The sequence below is a fragment of the Ictalurus furcatus genome, chromosome 13 (assembly GCF_023375685.1).
Source record: "Ictalurus furcatus strain D&B chromosome 13, Billie_1.0, whole genome shotgun sequence".
NCBI classification, from domain to species: domain Eukaryota; kingdom Metazoa; phylum Chordata; class Actinopteri; order Siluriformes; family Ictaluridae; genus Ictalurus; species Ictalurus furcatus.
The window spans coordinates 9399029-9415587 of record NC_071267.1 but is presented as its reverse complement, the minus strand read 5'-3'; the positions used below and the strand labels follow the sequence as shown (position 1 = coordinate 9415587).

Genomic DNA, 16559 nt, shown 5'->3' with positions numbered 1-16559 from the left:
GCTCAGCTCGGTGAGAATGATTTTAACTGATATTTTGCAAAAATCATTAAACCAATGGTGCACGAGTTTTCACCTACGTTCCTAGTTCCCAGCTATTGGTTGAACAGTATTTCAGTTTACTGATGGACAGCTACACAACAGCCGTGCAGTACCTGGCGTATGAAAATGAATTCATCTACATAATGGACAACATGCAAAAATTAGGCTAATTCAAGAGTGCTAACATTTACAGAGGTGTTTCTTACAGGGTTTTGGAGTAACTCCAGAGGAGGAACCAGGTGTGGTCGAGTCGTGATTAACAAGATTCTGGTTGTTGCTGGGTGTGTGCGCGCGTGTATGTCAGAGTCGGACTCTAAATGTTATTTTTTTTTTTTTTTAAATATGAATTTCAAACTTGAGCTCGAAACTAAACTAGTATTAATTACACAGTCTGTACAGAATTTTGAAGGATTTTTTTGGTGATTGTTTAATTTTGCTGCAGCATTTTTCAAAATTTGCAATGCAACTTGCCGAGTTTGTGGTTTTTTGTTTTTTTTTTTGCAGAAAACTAATTGAATTGGCAAAACTGCAATTGCTTGAAAGTGTTTCGAGGTGATGTTTGTTGTTAAATGAGACCTTTTAGCTGTACTCATGTCTGACACGTGAATCGAAGAGGGTTTTGGATGAATGCACATCACGATGATGTCGCGTCTTGGCCTAAACCTGCGGTAATTTTGCAATATTGCAAGCTCCTTAGAATATTGCAGAGTTTGCTCGATTTTGTGATCATTTCTGCGATCGCAAAAATCCTGGAGGGAATAAGCTTTAACAATTTGTCGATCTGTTCAACGCGAGGAAAGTGCTAACTGCCGTCTTCTGCATACATGAGCTCACGGATGCTCATGAATGGCTAAAGTTCTGAGAGTAATGCCATCCCTCCCACGCAGACAGCACAACCAATCTCGTGGACTCCAGGGATGTTGGGGTTCAAGGAACACTTTTCTGCTGTGTCACACAGGAGGAGTTTCTGTTATGCTGTGGCTGATTTGTTATGTTATTTCTCTCTCTCTCTCTCTCGCTGTCCTACAATCTCTCCCCAAGGCCATAACTGAACTTAACCAAAATGCAAATTTTATTTAAATGAGGGGGAAACAAAAACAAAACAAAAAACATTTGAGAGCTCCCAAAGTAGAAACGACATGTAGGGGATATTTCTTATTATTGAAAGCCAAAATAATGCATTTTATAGGAACAGGACAGGAAGATATGCTCTGCACATGAAACAACAAAAAGCCTCAGCATTTAACGACGCAGCTTAGATGACTCAGGATATTCCTTTATCCGCCTTCCTTGCTTCCTTTTCCTGATTCTCTTCTCTCACGTTAAGCTTAGACTGCATTCGTCTGCAACTCTGAAGGACTCCATTTTCGATTTCAAGCTACAACGTGACTACGTTTACATGGACAGCAGTAATCTAATTATGGACCTTATTCTGAATAAGACAATATTGTGATAAAGGTGTTTACATGAGTCGCTTTTAGAATACTCCTTTCATGTACCCGTTTTACATGTTATTGAACATAGTTTGATTAACGGCACACGTTATTACGTCCCCGCGCCACGCCGTCCGACGTTCCCTCCAGAAGTTCACGTATCGACATACAGTTAGTCTTCGTTATGGTACTATATACAGTGTTCGTTTTTAATTTTATGAACGCTTCAAGTACAGTTAATTATTAGTCATGCTATACCTGCACATAGACGACTGATTGAAGCTGTGGGCTGAGTCCGAAACCACATACTTACCTACTATATAGTAACCGAAATACATGCATCTCACCTACTATGCAGTACATGTATCTCGCCTACTATATAGGAGGCAAGTATGTGGTTTGGGACGCAGCCGTGCTCTCTTGTTTGCCGTAAAACGGTTGAGCACTGCCATGTGTGATCGTGTCCTGTCACAAAATGCGGTGAAAACTCACACGACGTTAATAGTGTGATTAAGGTGTTTACATGTCTGTAATACACCTCGATAATGCGACTTAAACAGGAATACTCCACACGTCTTAATTCCATTTGTGTTTACTTCACGTATAACTTTGTTCGGATTAAGGTAATAAAAAAAACTGCTGTTTACATGCTAGTTTTTTTAATCAGAGTATCGTCTTAATCGGGTTAACATCGGATTAATGTTGTCCATGTAAACCTACTGAATGTTGACTGCTCAAAAACAATACTTGCATACGCAGCATCTCTCATTTAAAAGTAAAGAAGTGCTACTTTGTTTTGTTGTTTTGGTTTTACTCGGGATTGAGGACACCTTCCCAAGTTGGTGGGGCGTTTTCTTTGGTTTTTCCCCCCTAGTCAGAGGTTGGAAATGTCAAGTTAAAAGTTTTAAACCAAATGCAGCATTACATTAAAGCTGCTGAAAGCAATTTTCTTTTTTCTCCCCCCACTGTTTTAAAAAAAAATAAAAAAAAAAAACAGCTTCTGATAAACTGTCTATATCCTGTTATAGCCTGGCTATGATCATTCAGAAACAGGCTATGAAAAAGGAAATGTCTAGGTATTCATCAACTAAAAAATAAATCCATACACTATCCGGCTGGATTAGGATGTTTAGAGCCGAGTGAACCCTTGACATCTTATTAAAGCAATGCTTGAAATGACTGGACCAAAAGGTTTTCATTTCAAAATCGCTGACAGCTTGTGTTACAAAACAGACGAATAAAAAGAACGGTGCTCGAAAGACAGAGAGGATTTGATGGTGTTGGAAAATGGAGCCAGGTATTTTACATGGTTCTGGTGTCATCTGTTAACCAGCCAAACTTGAACAGTATAATATACACAACACCGTTATCTAGTCAAAAAACCAAGACTTGGACGTCTTTTGTCGTTTACCTTTTGAGTGACTGATCTGACTGCTATCTGACTGATCCTTAGCTCCATGCAGGGTTGGTTACTATCTAGGTCAAGTTTCTAAAAATGGAGATCGGAGTCATGGAGTTAAGCTGGCTACCTCAAGTACTCAGTGTTAAGGATCAGGAAAGACTTTGGGTAGAATTGGAGTATAGCCTTTCGGTATATACAAGAAGGATTGGTAATGGTAAAAAAATAATAATAATTAAAAAAACAATTACTTCAACCAACAAAAAATAATTAGACCCAACTCTGCACCTCTGAGCACAAATATAAGAACCTCCACCAGCTAAGACCGAAATAAAATTCTAGTGCAGCGAACACATGGTATTAAACAATCTGGGAAATATAAGGCGTTTCCCAGTCGATGACGTATGACGTCAAACGCACGTAATGCGATGCCACTAGCTTTAGCAGAATACCCAGAGCCAACGAAAATGAATTTCTTCAGTTTATTGTTCGTCAATGTTACCTTTTATGCACAAACATGACCTTTTTTTTGATTCTGAGCAGATTTGTGCTGACATCAGCGCCTGGTAGCCCCTCCCCTCTACCGCTACGTAAGCGATGCTGCGACTGTTAAGTGCAGGAAGTGTCCAGCATCCTCACTTCGTTTTTTCAGTTGAATGCACGCATTATCTGGAAACTTGAAGCGCAATTCTTCTTCTTGGAATTTTCAGTGTGAACACACTACTCGCACTATTTATACTACAAAATGACACAGAATAGCGTGCAAGTATGTGCGCAAGCACACTTCATGTCTTTATGGATCGCGCTTTGTGCACACTGACAGTCATGCTGGAACAGGTTTTGGCTGCTTAGTTCCACTGAAGGGAAATTGAAGAAATCCTACAGCATACAAAGGAATCCTGTACAATTGAGTGCTTTCAACTTTGTAACAACAGTTTGGGGAAGAATCACATACAGTATGCGTTTGTGGTCAGGTGTCCACAAACTTTTGTCTACATAGTGTACGTCCATGGGAAATGCAAGTGCTGATAACGCGAGGTAATAGAGGACAGCGACAGTGCAGTGATTGGAAGATGAAGAAAATATGGTCTGGTAAATGGTCTGCACTTATATAGTGTTTCCAAAGCGTTTCCACTAATGGTAGCAGAGCTGCCATGCAAGGCGCTTACTTGCCATGAGGAACAACTCGAAGTTCAGCGTCTTGCTCAAGGACACTTCGGCATGTGGAGTCATGTGGGCCGGGAATCGAACCGCCAACCTACAATTAGTGGACAACCCGCTCTACCGCCTGAGCCACAGCCACCCAAAATAAGGTGGAGCTTGGGAGCAGTCCGTTTTACAACATCAATCAGTGTAGCACTGCTAAATTTCCGGATCCTGCTTCACATGACGACATCACAGCACTGAGAGATGTTTGGATGAAGCGCATGCTGAAGGGTGGGTGTGAACAAATATGCCAGAAGCTGATAGCGTAGCAGCAGGTCGTCCAACCCAATCCAGAAAACCTAATCAGCAAGAATGCACGTCAGCACTAACACGCTGTACTTGAGGACGGCAGCCAGGTTTTCAATGACAAAGCAAAACAGCAAGGCAGACTCAGATCTTCTTTAGTGTGCACTTTACAAAAAAAAAAAAAAAAAAAAAAAAAAAAAAAAAAAAGCACACCATTTCTGAATAAAACAGTTGAAGCAAAAATTTTTGTACAAAAGATCCTGCGTTCAGGTTTCATTTTATCAACTGAGGTATTTAGTTTATGATGTAGAAAATAAGCCATCTCTTAGCTGTCTTGTTCTCCTGCAGCAGAATCATCTGCATGCTAAAAATACCATGATGAAGACACTGCATCCTTCCAGAAATGTTTATTGTATTTACTTAAGCAAACAGACAAGAAGCCTGCAGGCTTTTCTGACTCACTGTAAAAGACATTAATACCAGTTGGGGTGTGCAACATGTAAGATAAAACAAAGAAAAGAGAAAAAAAAGTAATTCTTCAGACCTGAATAACAAGACAGACAGAGCCCATGTCAATCATTATTTCAGTCTTATTTTCTCTCACACCCACGCTGACTTGCATTTGTACGCCAGTTCTAATTAATAAATAGTTTATTTCATTTTTAATACTACAAGTAAATATTTTGGGCTCAGAACTAGGAAGTGCTATTACAATTCCATTTCAAACTAGTGCTGTTCTGAATGAACCAGAGATGACGGTGAAAATTTATTTCAGTTGGACAACTGGTCACACACACATGCTACAGCGGTTCACTAAGCAACAGTGCCCCACACACACACACACACACACACACACACACACACACACACTCTATTTCCATAACTTCCTGAAAGAGGAACACACCCATTGAAAGAACAATTTCAGAACGCACAGTACATTTCTCATTTCAGTTCATCGGCTCTCCATGTCCAACATAAATCACACTAACTACTGCAAGCTGGATTTTTGGCCATTAAAAAAAAAAGAAAGAAAAAGTCTATACACTGATGAAGGGCTCAGAGCTTCAAGCCATTTACTTGGACCAGACCCAAAATTCAGATTTTTAAAAGAACACCACAAGCACCATACAGTTACACTGTCATGCCTGTTCATGCACATTATGAAGAGGCTATGAAACAGAAAATGTGACACAACATGAGAGTTCTTTAGGAATGCACATCCTGCAAAGGGGGGGGGGGGTTACACTTATCGCCATGTTTAATACCTGATACAATATTTTTACACCTTTTAAAACAAAAACAGGTCATACTGGCTGAATACATGTGATGCAAATGAGATGTGCTGTAAAGTTGGCTGGAATACAACCACATAAAAACCAAATACAGAACTGAGCTTGCATGTGTAAGCCTGTGGTCGGGAGATAATCAAGATGAAATGAGAGTAAGAGGCCCAAAAAAAAAAAAAAAAAAAACCCCAAACAAACAAAAACACAACCCCTTGAAGTCATAGCCGAATAAAGGCAAGTCTATGTGTATATATTATATATGTATTTTTTTATTATTATTTACACTGCAACAAAATGAAAGATTTTAAAAATAAGAGAATATTACTGATGTATGAAATAGTTTTTTTTTGTTTTTTTTTAAAGAAATAAAGGAAACCTCTGTATTGTGTGTCAATACAACAGAGACAGTTTGTAGATATTTGGAGTCAATGTTAGTTTGCAGCCACATTAGCTACATGTAAACAACAACAACAACCAAAAAAGGGGGGGGGGGGGGCTCTCATCGCTAGCAGAATTTTGTTAATATTTTAGGTTTGAATTTTTGACTTAGAGTTTGACAAAAGTATGCAACTACTATATGGAGTGTTAACAATAAAATGGATTAAAACAATTCTACATGACAAAATGAGGAATAAAATCAAAATTCTAGTTTAACTCTATAAAAAAATAAGCTGTTAAAAAACATACTAAACCTTGTTAGTAAAATAAGACTTTAATAATAAAAATAATAATAATAATAATAATAATAATAATAATAATAATAATAATAAAAAAGTATTTTAATCTCGCAATAAATTCACTTTCGCGATATTGGGCCGTGCTACAAATAGAAATGAAATAAAACCATTTGTTTGTGCTGCATTTGTGCTTGTTTTGTTTGAGACTTGATTGCATTATATAAATCAATATAAGGCAATCATTAATTAGAACATCAAATATCTGAAGAAGAAGAAGAAAAAAAAAAAAACCACAATAAGAGGAGACATGAACCATTTCTGTCCAGCAGGAATGACCGATTCTAAATAGGCTAGGTTAGTGATTTGGCTTTGGTTTTAACATCAGTTTAGGCAATATGTCCAAAACCAATCTGGAACAAAAACAATATCGGGGCACATATCAGCACAAACGAATAAGGATTTCTTTTTAGACGGGGTTGACCGAAGTAATCCTTTCCCAGCCATCAAGTCTCGCATCGCCATTAAAGAAAAAAAGTTTAAGAATAAATAGATAACTAAAGCAGTCTCGAAGCTTGCGCTCACCTGAGAGAGTAGGTATAGCCCGTGTTGTCTGCATCATGCTGTTGAGCGGTGGTGTGTGTGTGCACTTTAGAATACACCATGGTCTCCTTTCAGCTCAGACTGCAAGAGTCAAGGCAATGGAGTTTACTCAGCAAAGAGCGCAGTGTTTCTGCAGAGAGAGCGTCCCAGTCACACAAACACCTCCACCAACATCTCAACACACATCTACACTGCATTCTGGGTTGCCTCATGTCTTAAGTACTAACATTATCTAGCTGTAGGATCATGTGGACAATGTTCTGCGCTGAGCCAGGGAATAAGGCCAAGGCACTCCCAGCAGCTCAGCTCAGCTCAGCTCTGTCCTACAATCCCAAAGCTGTCCCAAAACCCTTACACAGAGGGAAATTAAAAAGCATGTGGCCGAACTAAAATTAGAAGAAATGTTATCCAGAGCAGACATGATGGATTGCGATCATTTCAGATTAAAACAGCAAATAATAAAGAATGATAAAAGAAGATACAAGGTCAAGCAGATGGGACGGAGTGAATTTCCATTCTACGACACACTGATCATTACTAGTCCGCTTTCCAGAGCACAAAAGACTACAAATGGTTAGGACGTGCATTGTTTGGGATTAGAAACTAAATGGTATAGATGCGGCAGTGTGAAGAAACACGTACCTTTGTGAAGCGATTCACTGCAGTGCCATGAGCTTAGCGCCTCCGACAATTATGTAATTTTTCCTCCCCACACAAAAAAATAAATAATAATAATAACGCGGCGCAACAACAAAAAAAGCGCGTCCTGCTATAGGTTACAGCTCGAAAGCCACCTGTTCGCAGTCTGCGACACACACACGACGTTTAGGTGTGTCGTGGTGGGCGTATATAAAGCGAACAAACCCTGCTGTAAAGCTGTGTGGGAGAAAACTAGCAGCTCTGTTCGCGCCTGAATCCCAACAACACCAATATGGCCTCTGTGCAGCTCAGTGAGGAGGAGAGGTGGAGAGGAGGAGCGAGCTGAGGCTCTTAAATAGACACCAAACACACACACAGACACACACCACCAGAATAACCCGCAGATCACATTTCACGTCAGTGTCCACCACTGCTACTCCATACAGACTACAGACAACCAACACACACACACCTCACAATGTAGACTTACTGTTATAAACAATAGTTTAAATTAAAATTTTTTTTTTTTAAAAAAAAGATATATATATTTTTGACCCATAATGAACTTAACTTTACTTTCACACTATCCAGATGAGGATGGGTTCTCTTCGGAGTCTGGTTTCTTCCTCATATCATCTTAGGGAGTTTTTCCTTGCTCAATAGGGATAAATTCACACGCTTAAAATCTGTATCCTGTGTTTATACGTTTCTGTAAAGCTGCTTTGAGACAATGTCCACTGTTAAAAGCGCTATACGAATAAAACTGAAAAATAAAAATACTATACTATTTTTTTTACTAATGGACACCCGACTGTTACACCCACACGTGCCTCTTCTCCAAACCTGGAAAAGTTGGAAGCACACAATTGTATAATAGGATGCCTTTGGATGCTGTAGCGCGAAGATTTCCCCTTCCAGCATGACAATGCACCCGTGCACAAAGCGAGATCCACGAAGACGTATGCTGTGTTCCAATTCTCCTAGACTAAGTGCTAAAAGATATGAACACTTTTTGTGAAGAGAAAAAAAAACAAAAAAAAAAAAACACACAAACAAAAAAAAAAACCACGTATATAATTTTGTGTGCGGCCAAAAAAGTATGCAACTACTGGGATATACTAACAAGTCACGTAACCGAAGGGATCGTTGCTTCCCGGATAAGCAAACGATCACCTAAAACAAGGTGTCCACAAATTTTTGGCCATATGGAGCACGTTATAAATACTGGAACTCCTTCAGAAAGTGCACTGAGAAAAAGGCACAAAAAAATATACATAATAATAAAAATCATACAGTAATGTTACAGTTTGAAATTTTCACCATGTGATAGCCTAGCCAAAAAAAAGAAGAAAAGAAATACAAAGTTTCACGGTATCACTGTATTAACAACCATTCAAAAACAAGCAAACTGGAGATTACAAGTTATGCTGAAATCCATTGTACTCATCACTCAGAAATAATCCAAATCTCCAAACGCAACGGAAATGGCCCTGTGAATCTGAATTCCAAGTTGGGAAATCGGGCAACATCTACCTTGCCCGAATTGTGTGACAGATCAAGCCTGGCATCACAACAACATGGTAGCCCAGAGTCAACAGTAATGTGTTACTTTTCTATGGTGAAAAGGTGTTTCATCACTAATCCCAATGATGCCACAGCCATCCAGGAGTCCAAAAGAGAAAAACTGGGTGGCAGTGCTGGCATACTCTCTCCTCTGTCAATCACAGTGACACTAACTAATCACGGGTGTCTGTGAGCTCAGGTACATGGATGACGGCAGGTAGCGCTTTCCTCAGAGTGCGTTACGCTGCCCTGTGATGCAGCATGAGCAGCAGTTCGAAAAGATGCAGTTGGCTGGTTTCACGTGTCTGAGGAAGCACATGCTAGTCTTCACCTTCCCTGGTTGGTAGCTGTTGTATGATGGGGAGAGCTTGCAAGTGGGTGGGAATTGGCAAATAGTCAAATTGCAGAGAATATTGGAAGACAAAGCACACAAACAATCCAGTGACACACAAGAGATACCAGTATCGGTCACATGGTCATTAATATTATAAGGTAAATGAGAGAGCAAGCCCCATCACCTCCTTTAAAATTCCTCCCCCTCCCAAAAATAAGAAGTCTAACTAGCTTGGCAGTGTGCAGAAATAAATACAATAATTTATATTTGTTTGGTTTAATTCTGGTCAGCAATGGCATGCTGAGATGTGAGTTTGATAGCTGCAGCACAGGAAGCAATACAGCATGTTTATTTCAGTAGCTGTTTACACAACCAAAGGGCTTTCAGCTTAGTCACGTCCGAGTGCAGAAAAATAGAGGTTGCTATTGTGTCATTTACGACACAGACGTCAAACTCAAGGACTGCAGGCCCTGTAAATATACTGAAAAAAGAAAAGTTGATGGAGCGTAAAGATTTGAAAAACGGCTATACGAAAATATATATATATTTTTAAACCCACCAACTTTAATCAGTACAATTAATTTAATCACACTGTCCTAAAAAATGCATGCAGTTTCTGTTAATTCGTCTTTTTCTTATAAAACACCCTATTCTACTTTCAGAGCCTACTGGTGTTAATCATCACAATAGATCATAATGCATTAAATATGAACAGAATTAGATCATGGCCCATCAAGGGTTCTCAAAAATGCTGAAGTTTTTAGGGAATCGTAGTCAGACACAAAAATAATGAGAAGCAATGGAGTAAGGAACTTGATCAAGTGGAAGAAAAAAAAAAAAAGGAACAAGTAGAGGGTCCATCCATCCACCTTCTACCGCTTACTCCTTCATCAGGGTCGCGGGGGAACCTGGAGCCAATCCCAGGGAGCAGCGAGGTACACCCTGGACAGTCCATCGCAGTCCATCGCACAATCACATACACACTCACACACCCATTCATATACTACGGACACATTAGACATGCCAATCAGCCTACCATAGGCTTGCATAGCATGTCTTTGGACTGGGGGAGGAAACCGGAGTACCCGGAAGAAACCCGGAAGAAACCCCCGCAGCACGGGGAGAACACGCAAACTCCGCGCACACACGGCCCCGGCAGGAATCGAACCCCAGACCCTGGAGGTGTGAGGCGAATGTACTAACCACTAAGCCACCGTGCGCCCAAGTAGAGGGTAATAGATGAAAAAGTCAGCAGTGAGATAACCATCGGAACATATACTGTAACTGACTGACAACTAGTAAAAAGTGTGATGAATAATAAAGGACATCAGGGAGTATGTTAAATCTCATACACTTACTAAATATGCACTAACAGCCGCCGTTTTTTCATCATCATCATCATCATCATCATCTCTTCCCTGGAAACTTGCAGACAATGGGAAACACATTGTTTTGTTCATGAACAGTTTACAATACAGATAGTGTCTCTGAAACGTTGGATGCTGCAGAGAATAACTACCCATAGAGCAGTTCAGGTGTGTAGCCCGCTCGAACAAAAACCTACCACTTAAATGCAAAATACAACAGCTCGTAATCATGAGAAATACTGCCCGTCCCTGGACGCGTTCTGTTTTTTAACCTTACTATTACATCCTCAGATATTTAACTGTGCACATCAACTTCATCCTGCGTTCGTGTTTCATTAAAAAAAAAATAAGAATAAAAATCAGCTTAAACTGTAAGTTAGGCCTAAACTATTGTAGCCCTCTTGGCAAATTTATACCAGCCACCCCTGTGGTTAAGACATTAGATTAATCAGAGCTGGGTTTGTTTTTATAGATAAAATAAAAATCAACACAAACAGCAAAAAGGATTTAACTTCTTCTAGGTAAAATGTTCCATCAATTCCTGACTTTTTTTAATTTTTTTTCTCTGACCCAATTTGTCTTTACTTCTTGGTTTAACTCTTGTTTGTTGTCATTTTTAAAAAAATATTTTCGTCATGGGTGTTGCCTCTGACTTCCTTGATTATTATTTTACTTCCATCCAAAAACACTAGGGGGGAGTAGAAAAGTAAAGCTAGGAAGTTAGCTAGTTAGCTGGTGATAAATGGTGAGTTAGCCAGATAGATAACAGCAGTGACACACAGCTAACTAAGTGCTTTCAAAACATCATATTTATATATCTTCATCAAAATACGGCAGCTATAAACCAGTTTACAGCTGACTTGTTCATTCATTCATTATTCATTCATTCAAACGGCTGCTAGTTTGTTTGTTTGTTTGTTTGTTTGTTTTCTTGCTAGTCAGTTTTTCTCAGTGTTTTCTAACACATCCACTTACCTTCACTCCACAAAACCGACTGCCTTGAGACTAATTTTCCTAAGGAATAAATACATTAAAAAAAACCCCCAAGCATTAACTTAAATAATTAAAAATAAAATATGTGAAAGAATATTCGGTGAGTTTATGTAGTAATGATGACAGACCTAGCTCCACCACTTTATAACCCCCACCCCCTTGATTCCTGACGTCATCAAATGCGTCACGCTGGCAACCTGAAATAAACGTCATTATAAATTAACTTAAGGATATAATTAAACAAAAAAATTAACAGTAGACATCCCCAACATTAATCTTTGCCAGTCGATCATTCATATTCTTAAAAGTATTTTTTTTTTGCATCGGAATTTTCCGAAATGTATTTATGCAAATGAGGCTAATTACATATGCATATATTTGCATACTCAATAAAACCACAAATCTCACCTTTTAATGCTGTTCGAACATAAATCTTTATTTCACTTTCATGAGAAGTGATTATACAGAACAGGTTGCTGGAAAATCATTTCTTTATTGCTTAAACAAGAAAATACCACGTACTGTTATAAAAAAAAAAATATTATATGCTATTTCCCCCCCAGTATGAAATCTGACATAAATCCAACAATAATCAACATTTTGGGAAATGACTTTTTCTGTGATCTCCTTCTGATATTCATGAACGCAGGTCATCAGGATATTTTTTGGTTCTAAATGAAAAAAAAACTGAGAACAGTTTTTAAAACACAATGTGATTTCATGTGTTATGACCACCATAGTGGTTTATTAGATTCATAGGTATATCATAATAATGTATATAATGTAACGATAATGTAGTGGTTGTGAGTGGAGAAAAGAGTGAAATTAACGCTTTTCTGTTGAGTGTAGAGATTTTTATTACTACTGCCATTAACCCAAAAAACCTAACAAACTGATGTGACCAAAATTGTCATTTCTACCTGTAGTGTCTTGCCTTAAAATTCTGATCATATTACTGTTCCTTGTCTAAAGATTGCAGTGTATACCGTATATACCTGTTGATGTCCGTAAGCAGGGAACTAAGAACACACCTTTGGTGCAAAGATCATTTAAAATGTTCTTTATTATGTATTTTACATATGAGTTTTTGAATTCAATAACATAGATTAAGCTATTAAATGACTGTTATTAAAACAGCCCATTGTCGTGAGTGTGATGGTGTGAATAAGATAAAATCCTATATAAAAATGTATAGTGGGTGCGGTAAAACTCTGTATTTCAGCATAGCTCCTCAACAATACTTTGGATCCGTTAATACAAAATGTGTGTTCTGGCTGACTGTCGCTCCACAGCTGATGTCCATCTCATTTAATCGGTTGCACAATTTTCATTGAGATGTAGTTCTGTAAGAACAAAATACAAATCCTTAATGCACTGCCTGCCATATGAAGGAAATAAGAAGTTGCCTTCACTATAATATAGCACTCTATGATCCGAAGAACACTATGAGCTCTTTATTTGGTAAATTCAATCTTGTCCTTACCGGTAATGAATAAAGAAGAATTCCAAGGAACAGCAGCACTAATATCAATATAATCAAGCCGATAAACAGCCACTTGAATCTCCGCCAGACAACGAACTTCAAGGTCTTGCATGGGTTGGTGAACCAGAAGAAGGAAGTTTCTGGTCGGCTAAATGAATAAAAAAACGAGACGTTACCAAATGTCAGCATTGTATTAAACTTTATATATTTTGTCATGGCCGCTGGTGATTACTTTGGTGGGTTGAGCTTTGGATTCATGTTGGGTTCATCTCTGCCTTTTGCTGCTGGCCTCTCATCTGCCTCCTTCTCATTCACTATCTCCAGTGTCATCTCCACTTTCCCCTAAAAAGTAGTGCCTTTTTATTTATTTATTAATCTCTGATGAATGTATTGAATTACATTACAAAGTCTTAAATAAATCTCATATTTCCTGCCATTGTCTAAGCTATACATACACCAAGCTCCTTCTTTCCATCTTTTTCAATGTAGCAGGGCCACCATCCTCTGACCGACTTCTGGGCAAACAGGGACTTGGACTGGTCGAATTTCTGAGGTGATTTAGTTACATTATCCAGCATGTGCAGGCTGCATTTCTCAGGTATTTTAGCAGGGGAGATGAGATTGTTCAGATTCAGTTCAACAGCGCCTGTAAAACACGGCAAATTAGCACCCTCTACTACATGAGCAAGAGAATTTCAGATGTCTCATACACAGAATAGGTGAGAAATCTTACCAAGATAATCATCCAGGGAGAACTTATCGTTGTCCCATATCTGAACGATCAGCTGAGGTGGAATCCGGAATTCTGTTTTGTCGAGACTCCAAAAATGTTCCTGTTCAGAGGAAACACCTTCTGAGTATTTTTATAAAACAAAGCGTCCTGGTATTCATCTTCATATACTAACTTTTGAATGCATTTTATGATTTACTAGTGAGCTGGAATGGGGTGTAAAGTACTTGGTTACTATACTTAAGTATTCTTTTACTTAAGGATTTATATTTTACTCAAGTGATATTGAAATTGAATGTATTCTTGTATTCTTACTTCATTACATTTCCAATAAAATAAATGTACTTTTTACTCCTTACATTATTATATAGACCTTCAAAGTACTCCTTCACAAAGGCTTCTTCTTCTCATCTAGACAATGACTGGGCATTATATACGCATCAATTGAATGGGCTCAGTTTAGCATCCTATTGTATCATTTCAGTTTAGCATCCGATCAAGTACATCAGTGCTATCAAAACGATCAAAAATCGTGACAATTTGTAATCTGCTGTGACATGCTTATCATGCTACACAATGAAGTAGCTACCCACTAAAGATGAGCGCTCCTGGCCCTACCTTGGTAAAATGTTACAATATTCTGGAGTAAGTAAGCAAAGACTTGTATAAAATAATGAGACTCCTTTACCTCTCTAGACAGAATGAACTCCATTTCATTTGAAAAAACGTGTTGAGGTATATTTTGCTCATTTCATCACATAAACGGACCATATTTAATTAAGTTAGCCTGTTTTCTTTGCTAATGCCAGGTTTTCTTTGCTAATGCTAGCATCCATTCCAGTAGCTAAAGTAATTGGCTAGGCAGCAACTCACATTCTAGATAATGGTATATATTGGTTATTTACTTGATAGTCATGCATATGAGCAGCAAATTTACAGAGATTGAATGATGTTTTCAGGCAAAACAGTGTAGTTGTTTTATCATCTTATCATACATCATCTTCTAACAGTTTTGGATAACCAATACAAGTTACTTTTCATACCAAAACATGACATGGACTAGATTTCCTCAGTAAAAAACAATGAATACATTGTTTAAAAGTAGCAACTTTTAATTTAAAAGGAGCAACATTTTTTTTCTTCACTTGAGTACATTTTTGGCTGGATACTTCCACTTTTAATTGAGTAAGATTTTGACGTTATCCATACATTTACTTGAGGATAATTTCTCCAGCCCTGGTCTAGAACCTCAATGCCAAAACACCAATGATTTTGGAGTCATAGTGCAATTCAGGCAGCCATATTCAGTGTCAAGCTAACCAGAGCCTACTGTGCTAAATAACACACTCAATCACTCAATGTACATACCCTAATTATATCATTATGGTATAATATAGTAGTCATCTTGTCACATTTACCTATAGATTGGTGCATTACCTTTTTGGAAACCAGGCACAGTTGCTCAGCAGGCAGATAATCAAACTCAAAGACAAATCGCCAGTTGAAATTTCCATCACCATCAAGAGATCTATAATGGACATCAGTCTTTTGCTTGTCCTCCTCTTTTCCTGCCATCCACCTATGAAGTACACGCAGCCAAACAACATAAAATGCTGTTTCTCTAAATAAGAAAGCACTGATGATAGATCTATTAAACAATGTGAGGTTTTTGCATGTACCCCTTCACATAGATGTCACTCATCTTCTCTCCAGTGATGCTGGTTTCATCCAAAATGACATCAGTGGTGTTCCAAATGATGACGCGCAACATATGTCTGGTGGAAAAGAATGGAACAATGACTAGTTATTTGCGCACCTATAAGAAATGTTAAGAGTCATTCACGGTCATTAATAGTAACTTTTCCTTACGTTTTAGCCTTGCGTGGGGTAATATCAAAAGGAGGTCCAGGAAGTCCAAGGTTTTTGGGGAAAACATCAACCCACATTTGAAGACTTCCCTATAACAGACGGAGTACAAATACAACTTAGGGTTAGCATTCTAAAGATGATGTGTATTTATACTACTGTTCTATTGAATTCCCAAATCTTATTGGTCATAAACTCTGAGTGTCAATAGTGTCAGCTGTAATTCAAGGGTAATTCACAGGTTTATATTAATGTGCTTGTTCTAATACATCATCATTTGTACAGTAACAGCTAATTCACAAGGACTTGTATGGCAGATAATCTAAGGCTAATAATAAAGGGATTTAAAAATGTATTGAGGCATTTTTCTCTGTGGGGTTTTTATTTGAAGCTTTATGGAAGGAGTCTGTAGTGTCAGTGCTATGTATGTGGATTCAGAATATTCCTGACAGAGGCCTTTTTGTATTTTCTGGTTTTTCTGTAACATAAGCTACGTTTACTCGTGTTATTAGCTTCAAGAAAGCGAAAAAAAAAAAAGTGTATGGTGATGGAACAACGGTTTATAGCTGCTATAACAGGAACTAACTTGTCCCACAGACATGTCACAACATTGAATGACATGCTGTTCATTAATAAATTAAACATTGTAATAGGCAAATTGTTGAGGTTTAAGAGGAATAAAACACTTCAGGATGTGT

General features: G+C 38.2%; 2 protein-coding genes across 9 annotated transcripts in view; both read right to left on the bottom strand.

Moving 5' to 3' along the window:
- sun1a (Sad1 and UNC84 domain containing 1a) overlaps positions 1 to 7971 on the bottom strand; it is a 29812-nt gene extending 21841 nt beyond the window's left edge. For 2 of the 6 annotated variants that reach the window (XM_053639522.1, XM_053639524.1), the window contains exons 1-2: positions 7529 to 7970; positions 6869 to 7016 (exon numbers count right to left, since the gene is read on the bottom strand). In XM_053639522.1, the coding sequence (XP_053495497.1) occupies positions 6869 to 6948 (80 nt within the window). In that variant the 5' untranslated portion in view covers positions 6949 to 7016; positions 7529 to 7970. Of the gene's footprint in view, positions 1 to 6868; positions 7017 to 7528 lie in introns of all 6 variants that reach the window. The other 4 variants (XM_053639523.1, XM_053639526.1, XM_053639527.1 and 1 more) reach the window with 4 other exon arrangements.
- A 4856-nt stretch (positions 7972 to 12827) lies between these two features.
- Positions 12828 to 16559, bottom strand: part of myof (myoferlin) — a 38436-nt gene continuing 34704 nt past the window's right edge. For all 3 annotated transcript variants that reach the window (XM_053639475.1, XM_053639473.1, XM_053639474.1), the window contains 8 exons: positions 15865 to 15953; positions 15675 to 15770; positions 15433 to 15574; positions 13999 to 14098; positions 13721 to 13911; positions 13498 to 13607; positions 13266 to 13413; positions 12828 to 13125 (listed from right to left, as the gene is read on the bottom strand). In XM_053639475.1, coding sequence (XP_053495450.1) covers positions 13087 to 13125; positions 13266 to 13413; positions 13498 to 13607; positions 13721 to 13911; positions 13999 to 14098; positions 15433 to 15574; positions 15675 to 15770; positions 15865 to 15953 — 915 coding nt within the window. In that variant the 3' untranslated portion in view covers positions 12828 to 13086. The remainder of the gene's footprint in view (positions 13126 to 13265; positions 13414 to 13497; positions 13608 to 13720; positions 13912 to 13998; positions 14099 to 15432; positions 15575 to 15674; positions 15771 to 15864; positions 15954 to 16559) is intronic.